This window comes from Notechis scutatus, chromosome 1 (assembly GCF_049901735.1).
Source record: "Notechis scutatus isolate UNSWTSFEM ecotype Mainland chromosome 1, rNotScu1.2, whole genome shotgun sequence".
Classification (NCBI taxonomy): Eukaryota; Metazoa; Chordata; class Lepidosauria; order Squamata; family Elapidae; genus Notechis; species Notechis scutatus.
In genome coordinates, this window is record NC_142009.1 from 251,347,447 (window position 1) to 251,365,873 (window position 18,427).

The 18,427-nt window shown below is 34.8% G+C and overlaps 2 protein-coding genes across 2 annotated transcripts in view; one reads left to right on the forward strand and one right to left on the reverse strand.

Annotated features, from left to right (window-relative positions):
* DNAJC24 (DnaJ heat shock protein family (Hsp40) member C24) overlaps positions 1–1,381 on the reverse strand; it is a 34,306-nt gene extending 32,925 nt beyond the window's left edge. The window contains exon 1 of the mRNA XM_026664790.2: positions 1,158–1,381. The gene's annotated coding sequence lies outside the window, so the exon portion shown is untranslated. The remainder of the gene's footprint in view (positions 1–1,157) is intronic.
* A 2,146-nt stretch (positions 1,382–3,527) lies between these two features.
* Positions 3,528–18,427, forward strand: part of DCDC1 (doublecortin domain containing 1) — a 314,173-nt gene continuing 299,273 nt past the window's right edge. Inside the window, exon 1 of the mRNA XM_087951066.1 lies at positions 3,528–3,666. Within this exon, the coding sequence (XP_087807192.1) occupies positions 3,649–3,666 (18 nt within the window). The 5' untranslated portion in view covers positions 3,528–3,648. The remainder of the gene's footprint in view (positions 3,667–18,427) is intronic.

An 18,427-nucleotide genomic window follows, 5' to 3' on the forward strand; every position in this document is an offset into this window, starting at 1 on the left:
CCTAAAAGTACTTGATAGCTGTCTACTGTAATCAAGACAATGCTACATTTTGTTACATTTTTGTTTACCCCAGCACAATAAAAAATTATCTAGCCAAATATTTTTTCTTAAACTAATATGAATTGTGTACATCCCATGTGCATACATACAACTTGGAATATCACAGGCAATCAGCTACTATTCTGTTAAGCAGAGAGGTCAAGGCCACATATCATAACAGGAAATTAACTTGCAGAGGAATTTTTTAACAAGGGAATGGAAAAGTATCTAAGATTCTGAGATTCACATTTAAGACAAGGGGCAAACACTGTGGTTCCTAATTCAAGAGTTGTAGTTCCTAATTCAAGAGTTTTCAAAGTTTTACTCAGGGATAGATCATCCCATCAACATTTATTAAGCGTTTCAGGATTTTGGGATGGAAGAAATATGTTTGAATGATGTGCAAGTTTGGAAGTGAAATTAGAAAAAAGCATTGTAGTGGTTTATAGAAGAAAAGAGTGCAGGAAAAAGTTATATAAAAAGAATACCTGGAAATGTAGACTTATTAATATCATAAGAAACAATCTTATTTCAATTTATGTAGCTATTCATGTCACATTTGCGAAACTTTTTTAGCTTCAGGTTTTTAGATTTAGATTCTTGATTTTTAGACACTAGGGCTAGTTTGTTCTGCTAGGGCATGATTTCTTTCATATTAATAAAACACCCAACACAGAGATGGTTTAGAAAGTACAACGTCAGGGTGCGTGTGTGATACAAACTGTGATGCAACTCTAAACAGGCCTCATTATATACGTGCATATTTTTTGAGTCAGATCTATTGCAAAAGCTCCGGTGTATTAATTTAAAGAAATGATTTGGTCGGCGGTGGTGAGGAGGGACTGGAAGCAAAGCTTTTATTGAGATAAGGAAGCGAGGCTTTTGCAAATTTTGACGAATAGGTACGCCGATGACTTGAAACTCTGGAAAGTAGCTATTGAAGGCGGAATCTAGGATTCTGCATTATGGTATATATAAATGCACATTATATTTTCTGCCCGGAAAGTTCGCCGCTTCCTCATACCGAAAGGAACAAGAAGTAAAGGAGAATTAAGCCCTTTCTAGAGATACAAGTCAGTCTCTATCGTAGTTTAAAACGCCAAACGTGGCCACCATACCTCTTCTTCCGGGTGACCAAACGTCCAGTCCGCCTTTCACTGTACACCCGCTCTCTATGGCCTGGATCGGGGGGAGGGGAATCCCGAAATGGTCCCCCTTTTGGGGGGCTCCAGCAGCAAAAAAAAAAAAAAAAAGACCAGCATCAAGCAGAACGAGGCGATACTTCCGGCAGCGCTCTCTCGCAAGGTGGTCCTGCCCCCACACCCGCCTGATTGGTGCAGGAAGGAGGAGAGGCGTGGCCAGCAAGGATAGCCTACTACGATAAGCTTAGCGGTCTTTATGCGGGGAAAGGAGTATTTTGTGCTGAGGATCTGGGAAGAACGCGGGTAGGTTCAGAGGCGCGGGGAAGGACTCTATGTGTCTGTCTGTGTGTTTTACTACCACTAAGGCGGATTTTCCATGAGATTAATGATTTTATATTGCTGTAAATGTAGCAGTCATGAGATTGGGATTTTTAATGAAATTGGTGGTTTTTATATGGCAAACTCTTGACTGCTGTGAACCACTGATTTAAACATCGCAAAGAACGATGTGTTAGAGGCTTGGGATTTTATATGACCCTCAGGTAGAGCTATACAACCTGTCATTTCATGCTTCCAGCCCTGATTAAAGAGGCTGAGATTTGAGAGATGACATTGCCAAATCTTGTTTAGTTTGCAGAGACGTCAAGAAACCAGTACAACTTTTCGGACTGACAAATGTTAAGGCTTTATCTTTATTCAACTTGCATCAAAAGATTTCAAGCAATCTCAGAAAGTCTCAACAGATGCAACCTATCTTCCTCCCTTCTTCCCCACCTCACCCCATTTTAAATCTTACATCAGTCTAGCCCAGAGGTCTCCAAACTTGGCAACTGTAAGACTTGTGGAAGTCCACAAGTCTTAAAGTTGCCAAGTTTTGGGACCCCTGGCCTAGCCATTCGAAAAATCTGATGAGGTGAGTTGCAACTTATGAAAGTCAATGTCTTTTAATAAAATTTTATTTGTGAAAAAAATGTGGTACCAGACTCCTGATTTTCTGTCACTGTAGAATAACATTCTCCTATTACGTTGTCTTGCAGGGATGTGTGACAGTGGTCCTGTAACACTGGTTTAACTTGCACTGAGTTTATACAGTGAATCCTGTAGTTATACTATCATATGTTCATTTGTGTGGCAGAGAAATGAGTAAATACTGCAAGAGCTGCTAAAGGTAGCAGAGTTATGATTTTATATACCAAGCAAGTTTGTAAATGATGGAGATTTATTTATACCAATAAAGAAGAATATATGTAGCCAAGGACCTCTCATTTATTTAATATCATAATCTGATTTCATTCACAGAAATTGGTGATCATCAACACTGGTTTACATAGTAAGGATGTAGTGAACCTTTATTCAGAAGTAGAAGATAATTTTATTTTACCACTCAGTGATTCCAAACATATATGTTTGCTGCAAGATCAGTGCCTATGTTCTTAAAGTTCTATTATGTCCACTTTCCCTTAAGCTGCCAGGAGCTTAAGGGAAACAGAGGTAACATATTATGCCATTACCCCAAATAGGGGATTTTATTTGTTCTCAAAAAGGTTGTTGCATTCTTGAGAATTCTTGAAATATCCTAGAGTAAAATGTAAGTTAGAAACCATTACACAACAATTTCATACATTCTTGCAGTTGTCTATGTGCATCTCTGTAACGTAACATTCTTAAGGACCTGGCATGCCATAATTATCAATGGTCTATAGGTGACAAATTTCTCATTGTGGAATAGTTATTCAGGCCCAATTAGTTCTAGAGGGAATTACCCCAAAAGCTATTACTGATTATATTAGCAGTTTTACTACAGCAAGGAACATAAATATATTTGGCATGTCATATTTTGTACAGTCCAAGATACCTTATTAAAGAGATTTCTTTTTGAAAATTAATGGGTATAACATATTTCATACAAGCAAGGGAAATTATATAGAGAACTCAAGAAGTACTGCTTTTCTTCATCCGCTTTGGAAAACAAAAGTGGTTTTGGAGCTAATATTGACAGAAATGAGAATGAGAAGAATACTGAAATGATTGCAAATACATGTATTTTCTCCAACTTCTAATAACACTGATTTCTACCAGATACTCCATAACCAACAAAACAAATGAAAAAAAAAATCCTAGTACCTGAGAAGAGGCATTTTATGATGTAACAACATAACCAGATGTCACAAAAAGCCTGCAGGAGGAGGCTACTATGAATGGACTGGAGCAGCAATTGATTATAAATAACTTTTATAATCCACCAAACTGGATTATAGTGCAGCTTTGCAGATGATGCTGTCAAACGGGGAAAAGTGCTAAGCAGACACAGTTTTAAATCATTTCTTGCTGTACTGTTGCTAGGAACATTCCAGCTACGGTTGCTGTTTGCTACCAGGCCCCAAAGACTGACTGCACTCACAGGAACGCGAATCCAGCTAGAGAGAGACGCTGTCACCATAGCAACCAAAAACCATTCAGAACAGGCATGCCGCTGCAACCGATAGTAAGTGACTGTTTTATTTCTTTGCATTATTCAAGTTTTCATCTATGTCAAATAAGACTTTCATTAACTGCAAAAGCTTGAACTTCCCAGTAGCTTTTCTCAAGATACTGCCAAGGAAGGTTTTCTTTCCTTACCTGCTCATGGATGCAGTCTTTTCTTGGCACAATTGAAGTCCCAACCCAAAAATATATAGCATCCTGCTTTTCTCAGATATTCAGGATTTTCATCATATCTTATCTTAGTCTCACTAAAATTTGGGCAGCTATACAGGAGAAAGAGAACACACACATCATATTTTTCCCTGTAGATAGTGAGCAGAGGAGGGCTTATTCCAGGCCTTTATTCTGGTAGTGTATCTGTACAACCAGAATGTAATCTTGGTATGGTTAGTACTGTCCATCTATCTGATATTTTAAACTTTTATCTATGCAATCTTATTTCAGTAGTCTGTTGTTGTGAAGTTGAAAATACAGCAACTGTGTTGAAGCCTTTGCAAAGGGTGAGGGCTGAATATATTTTCTTCCAGGTGTCTTAAATATATGTTAGAGCAATTTTTCTATATTTTAGAGCAATTTAATGCTCCAAAATGTGAGCTTTAGTTTTCCATTTTTCAAAATGAAAAAGAGGTTGATGGGGAAAAGCTTGTTCTGGACCATTGGGCTGATTTGTTACTAAGGAAGTGCTTCACTCTGCTATGTAGGAGTACACCTGGCTAACACATTAAAAACTGAAATCAATGTTTCTATTGCGGTGCCTTTATGTGTCTGAAAAGTGAAAAATGTGAGATATAATTTGAAAGGAAAATACTAGTCTCCGTAACGTTAAAAAGAAATGTGCCAAATAGTCACTTGTTGTGTTACAAACAAAGCTGATAATGTTTCTTTATTTTCAGAAGACAATTCTTGTTAGATAAATATTTTGAAAAGGATTTCATTGGGTGCAAGGATATTTCCATTTAATTTATTTACACAGCTAGTGTAACCTCATCTGTCAGATCCCTTCAAGAATTGAACTGAGCTGATTTATTACCTGCTCATATCTTGTTCAAGAGGTGCTGTTTTGAAGATGACTTTCATCTGGATCCATTGGAGATCTGAAGACCTTGAGGAGAGACTGTTTTCCTATTGACGGAAAGGTCTCTCCTGAGACTTGAGGACCTGATAGGGTCTCAAAGAGGGATGATGTCTTAATGGTTTTGCAGCCCTCTCCCAGTAGTCCAGGCAAAGCAAGCTGGGGTGATATGCCTTTAAGAAACATAATTAATTGGAGAAAAAAGGTAATAATTTAAGTAACTAGTAGACTAGGGAAAGCATGTCAAATATGTTAAATGGCAATAAAATATGCACGGTCCTTCAGCTATTGCCCCTTTTGTAGTGGGAAGAAATATCTATCTGGTTCAGTTCTAAGAAAGGCACTGGAGACAAAATGGAATTTGGAGGCTGATTAGAAAGAGGGTCGATTTATTGATGAACAGAAACCACATAGATTCATTTCAGTTTCAGGGCCAGAAATGCAGTGGAAGATTATACATTGTTGGCCCACAAGTATCAAAAAAAACAGTCATTCTTTCATTTAAGAGGATTATGTGATAAAGTTATATCCTTCTGGCAAACTCCCACCCCCCACTTTTAGAGATATAAGTATTATCACTAAACAAAGAACTGGATGCTCTGTAGACTTATTGCACTTTTTACAGGACTAAACTATAAGTTTATAAATAAAGAATTGATCAATCTGATGTGCTGTACTATTTGTATATGGTTAACTTTTCATATCTGTAGTACCTGATCTTTTATTTATATGGCAGAGGTGGTATTCAGCAGGTTCTGACCAGTTCTGGAGAACTGGTAGCGGAAATTTTGAGTAGTTCAGACAACTGGCAAATACCACCTCTGACTGGTCCCGCCCCCATCTATTCTCTGCCTCCTGGGTCTTAGCTGATCGGCTGGGTCTTCTTTTGTTGCCCTGCACAGGAGAACAGACCTGGAAAGCAGGTTAGTGGGGTGGGGAGGGAATGGGATTATGCAGTAACTTTCTCCCAGGAGTGGGGAGGGAATGGGAATTTTGTGGTAACCTTCTGCCAGGAGTGGGGAGGGAATGGAAATTTTGCAGTATCCTTCCCCTGGAGTGGGGTAGGAATGCAGATTTTACAGTATCCATGCCCACCAAGCCATGCCCACAGAACCGGTAGTAAAAAAAAATTAATCCCCCACTGTTATATGGTAGCATTTGTGTGTGTGTGTGTGTGTGTGTCTGTGTGTGTTTTCTCCCCCCCCTCCATGTAAGTATCTTGGAATTATCCAGCCAGTGATTTTCTAGATAAATCCATGCAGGGTTTTTTGTGTAAGATTTTTCAGAAGTGGTTTACTATTGCCTGTTTCCTAAGGCTAAATGAGAATGACTGACCCAAGGTCACCCAGCTGGTTTCATGGCTAAAATGGGACTAGAACACATGGTCTCCCAGTTTCTAGCATGATGCCTTAACCACCATTCCAAACTTAGACTTAGAATAACTGGCTATCTTATTTAATAATATCAACATTTTATATGACATTATCAATGGAAAGAGGCAGCTTGTAACATTCAAATAAAATAAATTTATAAACTCTGGTTTTAAAAATCCTTAGCGATGAAAATCAAAATATTTTAAATTAATTTCAAGAATGGTCCCAGCTCCAGTGACTAATTTCTAGATTCTGCCATGCAAAAGGCTGAATCAGTTGCTGATATTAAACATACACAATACATGACAAAACTTATTGCAGAAAGTTAGCACCCACCCCTCTCCTAGAAGAATAAAATATTTTGAGAAATATTAAAAAGGCAGAATATTATATTTTCCTGGATGAGAAATGGAGAAACATGTTTCTTTAGAGGGAGAAAGTGTTCCCCACTTCCTTAATAGCCTACAGCAGATGTCAAAGAGATAGGTAGCACTATCCATAAGCAAATACCTGCACGCAAGATCCAACAGAGATAGGATTAGCCCTCAGCCACAATAGGAATTGCCAACACCCCATCATTGCCTCACCCTCAGAAACTTTCAACCAAACCTAGCTCAGACAAACACCTAGGATTTGTACCTTGCCTATAGAGCCAGCCATGACCCCTGTACAACCCCTACATGGCCCCATGGGAATCTGACAACAGCCAATAGGATACATATTCTTGCACAGGAACAGAAAGCTCAAGTGCAAAGCCCAAGAGAAGGTATAAACTCTCCCCCCGCAACTCCATGTGGTCAGCTGCACCAGAACCACAAACATGTGGTTCTATAATTGCTGCCAATTTGTCTTCTGTCTCAAATTACCAAGAACTGTATCCCAAACTTTAATTAATCCATATGATGGATTTTTAATTGCAGTAGTAACCTATACATGTGTGAAGTTATCCTTTTTGATTGTACTAAATAATGAAGTATTATATTCTCAAAGTTGTATAAAGCTCTAATATTTCTATTGCCCAGAAGAAATTTAAGTTGATGCCAAAAAAACCATGGTAGCTTATCACCTATTTGTTGCTCTATCTGAATGTTATTTAGAGGTTTACTATTTATATTGTTATAAAAAATCTTTCAGTCTATAAAGAATATATGCCATCCAAGTTGTTACTCTTTTTGATTCATAATCTTTTGTAGGAACTGATCTGATCCCAATTTGGAGTGTATATAGATGCTAGAGTTAATGTTTTATTCTCAAATTTTCCTTCTATACAAAAATAACTATCATACCTATCTTTTAAATCTTTTGAACCTGGAAATGTATACCAACTTTAAAAATAAGGTTATTCCCCTTGATTTATTAGAAAATTATCCATTATAGTACCTTTCATCTGACTTATTTGTTATATATATTTCTTGTAACATAACTACATATAGTTTAAATCAGCAGTCCCCAATCTTTACAGCTTGGCAGCCTGGCCAGGGGGAGAGGGGAACTGGCCCGCTGCTTGCGAAAGTGACCTGTGCACATGCGCACCAGCCCACTGCTTGTGCAAGTTGAGCTCCATGTGCGTCAGCCAGCTGCTTGCAAGGTCCAATTCCAAATGTCTGGGGACCTCTGTTTTAACTGATTTAATTTAATTAAGAATCCTTTTCCTCTTATTAGAATATAACATTTAGATAAATGATTTTACATTATTTACTGATTACCTGCACTTGTAAAAATATAATTTCTTTATGCAATAAAAATTATTACACATCTAGGACATTTTTTTAAAGCTGATTACTCACAAAATATATCAACATACTGCCTGGTATTATAATAATCATATATAAAAAGTTAGTATTCTGTTTACTACATAGATATCCTCTTCCCAGTCTCTCTTCTCCCTTTAGTGATCTCCCTCCCCTATCCCTTACCTCACCCCATCCCCAGATTAAACCGTACCACCACACCCAACTTCCCTGCCCTCCAGTCCCACTCAGAGCGCCAGTGAAAAAAAATCACAAAGTCTTTTTAAGGACATATATATGGTTTAAGAGGAAGAGAACTACTGAGGCTCCTTCTCCCCCTCACCAGTCTCCCAGTTTTAATTACAGTAATTGCTTAGCTACAATTTTACCTACATTATTATTACTTTATATAGTTCTTTTCCTTTATTTATTTAACTCCCTCCTTTTCCCCTTTGGTCTAAACCTGAAGATTCAAAAAGAGTGGAACAGTCAATATAATTTCTGTTACTTTGCAGTTTGGTGCAGTGTGCTTATCTATCTATTGTGTAGTTGAGCCTGTTTTCCACATTCCAGGACACAGATAGCTTCCTTCACCTCTTGTTAGGGAGTTCTGCCAAAAAACTCTGCATTTCAAAGCTGAATAATTTGTCCTTGTGACACAAAAACAATTAACATGAAAGGAAAATCCCATTTGATTTGAATTTCATTCTGCATAAGTTTTTCTGTTAATTCCTTTCTTGCAATAATGTAGCTATACTGAAATCTTTGAAAAATAATATTCTCTCACTGTCCCATTTAATCTCCTCCAGTTCACCGTACACTGTTTTTCTTATAATTTTGTCTTTTATATTTGAATTCATAAATCTAACCAAAATGTTTCTCGGTTTCTGAATGTTCCGAGAAGAGTAAACCTGTTCAGCATCTTTAATATCTTTATTAGTTAACTTTGTATGAGTTCAAGTCATTAATTTTTGAATGAAATAAGCAGTCAGATTGTTTGTTCTGCTTTTCTCTGCCACTTCTTTAATCCTTAACTTAGTTCTCTTGCTGTAAATCTGCCAACTCTATATATCTATATCTATTTCTATCTATCTATCTATCTATCTATCTATCTATCTATCTATCTATCTATCTATCTATCTATCTATCTATCTATCTATCTATCTATCTATCTATCTATCTATCTCTGTCTGTCTGTCTGTCTGTCTGTCTGTCTATCTATCTATCTATATCTATCTATCTATCTATCTATCTATCTATCTATCTATCTATCTATCTATCTATCTATCTATCTATCTATCTGTCAATATGGCCTCTAGGAAGTCCAGCATGTTTTATAGGCATGAAATGAAATTAAGCCCTCCCCCAAAATTAAGGCCTATATTAAAACATCAAATGGGGGAATGGTGGGGGCTTCGTTAGGAAGTCTTTTGTTGCACATCTATAACCCCAATATCGAGGTCAACATCAGCCATATCTACGGCCTAGCCATTTTTCAGGGCTCAAAAAAAAGACCGCCTTATTATATGAGAAACACGGTATCTATGATAGGATGATAGGCATACTAGTGCACTTATCTTTACGGACCTCTTAAATATGAAGTGAGGTCCACATAAATCAATTTGTGACTAAAACTCTGAAAATTTGTAGCATAAATAATGACTTTATTATTAGATAACTGACATTAAAGCCAAAGGATTCAACAGTAAATCCAAGCAAATTCAATAGGGGCAGAATAGATACAAGAATAGATACAAGCAGTACCTATCCTTAGCCTCCTTCTAAGGCTGTAGCAGCTTGCCATGGTCCTTCCCCTATTCAAAAGCAATCGGAAGGGTAGTCACCTCTCTTGCCTTGCACTTAGTTCTATTGCATAAATTTCTACAGAAAGTAAGAGCCATAAAGCTAATAGTTGTATGGAAGTGCTGTACTCTAAATCTGCAAATATTCTTCTCTAAAGGTTTACTAATTCCTGTCTCAGTTTCACTTTCATGTCTTTTAAAGAGTTTGCATAAAATATAGCTCTTGAAAATGAAGTAGGCAATGTTTTAAATATTTTACAGAGCAATCTTAAATGCAGCTTAATATGCTTAATATGCTAATACGCTATTAAATTTCTTCTGCCTCATGCCTTATTCCATGTTTTTTTTCCTTCTGGCCATCATGACTTTTACTGCTCCTGAAGTTTTTCCATTGCAACAATTCTTCTCTGTATTATTTGTACATGAGAAATGCCTTTCCCAGAACATTTAGCTGATATTCTTCTATGTGTCTACTACCAATTTTCTTTTTATAATTAAGTTGGGGAGGAGTAAATGTGAAGTCTTCCCTAACTTCATATCTATGGTTATTTGCCCTTTTTGAATCTGCTAGTTTACAAGAAATGGGATACAAAATATCAGTAAATATTAAAGAATCTCCATAGATATGTTATGGTATTATTTTATTACAATATTTTCAGATTTCAGAATCTCTGTTTTAAGAAGGGAATATTTGGTGAATATAAGTTGCATAGTGGCATAGGAAGCAGTTCCTTCTCTTTAGGTAAATTGCAAGCTTCTGAATACATAGATCTCAGACATTACAGATGTCATATGGAATGAGATCCCCACTGAAAATTGGTACTGTACCATCAGTATTGTACTGATTTACAGTACAAATTAAATGTGTTTAGTACTAGGTGTAACTAGTACAATTAGATCAAGCAATGTACTGTAATGCTAATTTTTGAAGTCCATACACTTGTATACCTTGTGTCTAGAGAACTGCTTAGGCAAATACAGTATTGTTTAAAATAAATTTCAGGGCACATTCAGTGAAATCATCTGTAGCTCATTAGCAATTTCTGAGTTTCTTTTTTAGTGATAGATAGTTAAAATAACAAACAAGTGACAGATTGTTTGTCTTTAATGATTTCCCTATTTCAGGCCCATTACAAAGCAATTAGAAATCTGACAGCATTTTCACTCTGCATTACTGATTATCTAAAGTGATGAGAAACTAGAGGTGATGAATATTAATTGTATATTTTCATATGATTATCATAAATTATTACCTTGTCTAATGTGCTACAGATGAATTAAGAGCAAAAGGAGGAAATTCAGTCATATATGATAATTTGAAAGATAGTATGATTTGGTTTATGCCATTGTCAGCAGCACCAATTTATCTGTATCTTTTCTCCATTAAAATATCTACTACTTAAACCTGATTTCAAAATGCAATGTTAATTAGATAAGTCATTCCAGTATAAGCCCATTATCATTTTATGGTTTTATTGAAATTGTTTTAAACATGTTTCTTTTAAAATATAAATAAAAATGATGCTGCATCATACCAAGTACTGAGGGGAAAAAGAGCTTTTCTATTTAATGATAATAAATTACATAACTATTTTCTAGTAATTTGGAATCATCTCATAAGCTAACATTAATTATATGTTTTAAAATTTTGAAGTACAAAATGATTTTGAATAATATTGGAATTTTATAATCTGGCTTAAATTCTGTTGATTCTTATTATGGAATGGTATTCAAAAACAGAATGAATATTTCCACCACATATATCCCCCTCCCACTTTAAAACTATTCCAGAAGATTGAAAAATAATACCAATTTTGGAAAGTATACAAAGTTGTAATAGAACATAGCAAATGGCATAAGATTGTGACTAACTCCATCTAATTTAAAATATTAGCCAATATATTTAAAAATTGTTTTTTAATGTGAAAATGTCATGAGGTACATAAGGGTTTGTTTTCAAAAAGTTGTGTGTGTGTATGTGTGTGTGTATAAGAGAGAGAGATTGTGTATGTATTTCTCTACTTAATCATATTATGTGTGTATTTCTCATACTTAATCAAGTTATAGAAAATGGAATACAGACATAAGAAAGGAAAGTATTTGCTTAATATTTATTTTAATGCAGTTTTAGTAAATACATTGTTCATCTTAAATATAAATAATATTAAGTTTGGGTATAATACTAATAAAATGTACTGCATTACAATAAAATGCATTAATAATATGATACATTATTGTTTTTTAAAGTGAGTAAAAGTTAATTATAAATTAGTACACAGAATGCTAAACTGAAAAAAAAATCAATATAGTTGATCATTAAATGTTGATCATTAAATCAGTTTGGCAGTGTTTTTTAATTTGATAATGTTTACCAATTTAGTATACAAGAAATAACAGATGATCAGCTTTGAATTTTTACATGGTTACATTTGTTCTAAAAGGGACATTTTGACTGAATTAACAGTAATATATTTTTAAAATTCCAATTAATTATGTTTATCATAATTATATGACTTAGCCTGTTCCTTACAAATGCATCATTGCTATAATTTAGATTGATCTGAATGAAATATTTAGATAATGTTTTGCATGTTAATTTACAACATATTTTTAAACCCGTGAAAGAACCCCCCCCCCCTTTCTGGACTGTATAATCTCAGATTCTATTCTATCATAGTATTTGCATTTTTATGTAAAGTTTCATTGTAAGCATACTGCCCACATAGCATGACTGTCAAACAACTGGACATTTTTGTTAGCAATTACAAATTTTAAGGGACCTGAAAATAAGTATACAATATTCTTAAATTATGATCAATGTGGATATTTTATTATTTGGGGGGATGTACTAGAAGTATTAAATAATCCATTATAAGTAATAATGAACAAACCACTTTCATTAAGGAGGCATTTGATTTTTGAAATTTGCTGACCCAGGAAAAAGAGAGTTTTATCAAAGAATAATATGACAAGTTTGTTGTTTTTCAGAAAATGAACTGCAGACTCAGTTGAGTGTTAAAAAGGAAGCTCTAGTTTCTTGTTTTTATAAATTTTTATAGATCCATCTGAATTTGCAAAAGAGAAGGTATATTATGACATTTTTATATTGGGGAAAATAGAGTAGGATGGACAATCTAAAGATAATATGCAGACTTCAAAAACAAATAGCAACTAAAGTACATTCAAATCAAAATATTTTACCATTTTTCCTAGGAAACTGTCAAATTCTTCTGGATTTTTAAGGTGTATGCTACTGTTCCTAGGGCTTGCACTAGTTTATTCATGGAATGAAAATTATTTAATTCAATGCTTCAGTTTATTCATTTTAATTATATATGCTTAATATAATTATGTGGGAAAAGAATAATAATAATCAAACACAAAATGTGTACCTACTGCAACATTAATTTCATGAAGAATAATACTGTTCCTATGTAAATAACTGGACTTTTCAAACAGAAATTTAAGTTGAGACTCAAATTTGAAGCCCACTCCTTATTTACTATCAAAAACATCAGTCATTATCATTATCACCACGGATATCACTGATGTCATTTTTCAACACCTGACAGCCAAAAATGTACAAACAGAATAGTAACCTTTACAATGTCATATAACTTATCTTGAATAAATAAACATTATGTGAAAAGACCTAAGACTTTTACAAGCAGCTGTTTATTCCCTTATAGTGCTGTAAAGTACTATGAAGTGGTATATAAGTCTAAGTGCTATTGCTTTGCTAATATTGCATATAACTCCCATCTGAGAATTAGTATGCTTGTCCATATAATACAATTATGCATAATTTTTACATTATACTCCACTATTTTCTAACTGATAATCAAATTCATTGTAGTGATTGCAAAACTTAAAAACTTTGTCCTTCATATCATGTATATAATTCTACTCTCAATAAAGATGTAGCAACTCAGTAAAGTTTTTAATCTATTCTCTGTCATGAAGTGCAAATAAAAGAGTTCGTTAGGAATTTGTTCTTAAGAACATTAAAAGTAACTGTAAAGACATGCATTATAAACATGTTTAGTATCACAATGATTACTTGTTAGCATAAAATACAGATAGCATTTAAAGATAACAAAGCATTGAGAATATTGTTGCTGCTTGTAAGAATGATAGATGGACAATATTTCACAGTTTACCTTAAAAACATCTTTGTGTGAAAAGTAATTATCCAAAGATTATTAGAAGTTTGGATATTAAGATTATCAGTTTAATTTTAATTGGCTTTTTTCCAAGATAATTGGTTTTATTCCACATGTTTGTGAGAAGGGGGCATTGGGCTAATTGGCTTTGATTCATATGTATTTTTAAGGAAATATGAAATAATTTTGACATTCTTAACATTTGTCTTATGATACAGTTTCTTTAAAAATATAAACACATATCATGAGATATAAATAGCAGGTCATTTACAGTTCCCTGAATGTCCGTCATAATCATTTACCCTTACTGTTTGACACTGGACATGGGAATTTTATTCCAATCAGGGAAAAATTCCATAGTATTGTTAGAAGAATCTAAAGATCTAATTAAATGATGGCAGTTTTTACCTTATCGAAATAAAAAACTGCAGTTTATGTTGAACAAGTACAAGATAGAATTAGACCTGTTATCTTACACCAAACAATAGGTAGGAATGGAATACTGTCATATGCCCCTGAAACTAATTTTATTTTTGGACATACATTGATCTCAACAGCATTTTCTTTCAAGAACCCAGGCTTTGAAGTCAGTCTTCAAAAGCTTTATACAGAGCTTTCTGATACTGATATAACTGAAGTAGAACAAAGTCATCCATGATGCAGACCTATGGCAAGTTTTCATCTACATTCTTATATGACTTGTCCTCATAACGCTATGTACTGTAAGGCTTGGTCGGCTGCCCATCTAATTCTCTTTTGTAGCAAAATGATGCCCTAATTTTTTTAAAAATTAAATAAAAACAAAAAACAAAAAAACATTGATCCCAGCTGCTGCAACAGCACCAACAATACTGGGGTTTAAGCTGAAATATTTGTTTTGTACCAACACAAAACTATTTGCATAGGAAAATGTGAATTCTTTTCAATCCACATAATTCATTAGCTGTCAGCTCTGGGATCCTTATTAAAAGCTGCCACACAGCTGCGGAGGATGGAAGGGGGCTGCTGTTGTTTGAGTAGCTTTCAGTAGACAAAATATATATAAAACCTTCAAGGTCATCATCTGTGGCGCAGCAAGAATTATAGCTGAAGGGTGATTGGTTCACGTGATTTATGATGTGATAGAAAAGGGGTGGTGTAGGTTGAGTCTTGTGGGAAGTCTGGGAGGGAACTTTAGTTTCGGAATTCCACAGACATGCCAAGTTTCTGTTTTAATAAAGCACTTTGAGATTATGGTTGTCTCGGAGTTACTGATTGGAATGGATAATTTCTGAAACCCTGACATTATTCTGAAACTGCAACGGAGCAGCAGAAAGGGCGAACGCCATGGTGGAACAATACATTAGGTGCTATGTAAATTATCAACAGGAAAACTGGGCTGAATTATTACCATTTGCAGAGGTTGCTTATAATAATGCAGTATATAGCAGCACAGGGTTGACTCCATTCCACATCAACGCTGGCATGGAATTTGTCCCTATGCCAGAATTACCTAGAGAACCTCCTACATCCATATCTGTAACAGAATGGATGAACTCATTAAAAAAAGGTTGGGAGAATACTAAAAAAGCTTTGACTGAAGCTGCAAAGGATTACAAAAAGCAAGCAGACAAACATAGATCCCTACAACCACCATTTAAAGTAGGAGACAAAGTATATTTGTCAACCAAATATCCTAAATTGAAAGTTCCTAGTAAGAAGTTGGGACCTAAATTCTTAAGTCTGTTTCCGATTTCGAAAATAATCCGGTCATGGTCCAACTAACTCTTCCCTGGCTGTTGGGAAAAATTCACTCAGTGTTCCATACTAGTTTATTAAAACCAGCTAGTACATCAATGATAAGACCAATACCAATTGCTCCCCCAAACCCTTTAATTGTACAGGGTGAGACACATTATGAAATCAAAAAAATCCTTGATTCTAGATTACACAGAGGACAGTTGCAATATTTAGTCTTATGGAAGGGTTACCCTATATCAGATGCTACTTGGGTAAAAAGTTGGGATGTACATGCAGATAGATTGATTAACCAATTTCATGAGGAATTTCCCAACAAACCGAAAGGTCCTCTTGGAGGGGGGAGAGGGGGTTAAGATATAACATTAACCCCTGTTTGTATTTGTTTCTTATATGCTTTTTTTAGGAGGCAAATTTTTCACGGGGGGATGCCTGTCAGCTTTGGAATCCTTATTAAAAGCTTCCACACAGCTGCGGAGGATAGAAGGGAGCTGCTGTTGTTTGAGTAGCTTTCAGTAGACAAAATAGATATAAAACCTTCAAGGTCATCATCTGTGGCGCAGCAAGAATTATAGCTGAAGGGTGATTGGTTCACATGATTCATGTGATAGAAAAGGGGTGGGTGTAGGTTGAATCTTGTGGAAAGTCTGGGAGGAAACTTTAGTTTCGGAATGCCACAGACGTGCCAATCTTCTGTTTTAATAAAGCACTTTGAGATTATGGTTGTCTTGGAGTTACTGATTGGAACGGATAATTTCTGGAACCCTGACATTAGCATTGAAATTGAGATTTCATATGTCAGTGAATATGTTGGCTTTGTTAACTGATGTATTCATTCACAGGATGATACGTTGCATTGGGAAAAAGATGGGAGTCAGGAGGTGTCATCAGGAGCAAAGAAATACAGACTATATTCAGTGGATAGTTTCTCAAGTTCTTTTAATACATAGTGTTAGAAAGGAACTGATCAGGTTGATCAGTTGATCCTCCCATTTTTTAAAGTTCATTTAGAGAAATAAAGGAATTAACAGCGACTTCAAATGCAGCCTACATTCTGAAGTAAATGTGACTAAATGAGATAATTCTTAATAAGAAAACGATTTTTAAAATAAAATTTCAAATCTAATTCTTCAATCTGCGCCAAATCGAATTCCTTCTCCCAAGAACATATTAGAAAGTGTATGAAATAAATTATCCTTTTATGAGTAATTCATTCTGTAGATCTATATATATAAAATATGAAAACTTAAATCACATAAACCTTATATGCAATCTCTGCCATTGTCGAAGTGTTGTCTCCACATACAGTGACCTATGCATATCTCCATGCTGCTCCGAATTAAGGTCCTCAGGAGGGTAGGTTGATCAGGTTGTTGTATTTGACAAACAGTTATCTAAATTGAGCATCATTCCTTCAAGGTACTCCAGGAATAAGGTTTTGAACAGTACTGAGATACATGAACTGATGAATTTTGCACAGGTGCCTTTGATTGCTGTGGCAGTCTTAATGGCATGGAAATAAATTTGATATTGCTAGATTGTTCTTTCACTGTCTTTTATTGTGACTAGGATGCAGAACAATTTCCCTCAAAGTCCTAGAACTCAGAGAGCATTTATATGTCTGCTGTATTTTCTTTGTCATCATTTTAGACATACCTTCTTGTGCAGTATATGATAACATTGGAGGCAGATAGGCACGTGGCCGTTTTGATATATTATCAATAAAAACAGACTTCAGGGTATGTATTAGTGAGTTGGTGTCCTTTTATTGGGAGACAAGGTTTTCCTGTTGATCCAGGGAGATGGAAGTATCATAAAAGCACAATTCGATTCTGATACATGTTTTACTGTATTTCCTTGAATTTGTTCTTTACAGCTTTCCCATTCCATTATACAGTATATTTGTGATAGTTTAATCGAACTATTATAAACACATGTTGAACATTAATACCAAGAGATCCTTACATCCAGTGTACTCTGAATCCCAAGAAACCAGAGTTAAATTCTTGTTTCCATTCTTTGAATGTTTTCTTCCTAGGGGAAAAATAAAACTAATGGAATTCTATGTACTCCTATCCAATTCTACTATTTCTTGTGGCAATATATATATTTTCAGACATAATCTATTTGGGAGCGTTCATAATATGGACTTTAAATGAGCTTTTCTTTAGTAACCCTTCAGGAAAAAAAAAATGCAAAGTTGGCTTTTCTGGGTAGATTTTTCAAATGTTCATATTGCACTTAGCAATGGATGGCACATCCCTAAGCCATACTAACAGGTCATTTCAGAAATAAATTAACAGGTACACTTCAGTGATACCCTTCCTATGCAAGTACATATTAAAATGGTTTTTTAAAAAGTATAAACTTACATAATAAAACCAAAGCAATAAAAACTTGATTTAACGGACATGGGGCAAAGGGTGTCCGTTAAATCCAAATGTTGATTATTTTGGTCAGTAGATGGCAGCAGACATTCAGTGTATAAAAATAATCTTATTAAAACAGATTTATAAAACAATTTGATATTAAACAGCTTTATTTAAACTACTTTATTCAAACAGATTTAATCAGTTTTAACTTTAGTGATGGGCTTGAACAGAGTTTTTGGATCATGCTGCTTCTGTGTGATTAGTAAGTGGGATAAATAATGCTTGGTGTTAGTATTTCAAGAAATATCTGTATAAGATACCACATTATCCATTGATTTTATTGTCAACATTGGTTGTTATGCTTTTTTGTCCTCTTCTTATAAGTAATAGTCTCTGTGACTGGCTCATTTTCTATTATCCTCTGATAACCAGAGTCACCTTCATCTTCTAAGTGCTATACTACTTCAACCTTAGTCCTTGTGTGCTGTTCACCAACTTTCTTTATGATTTTGT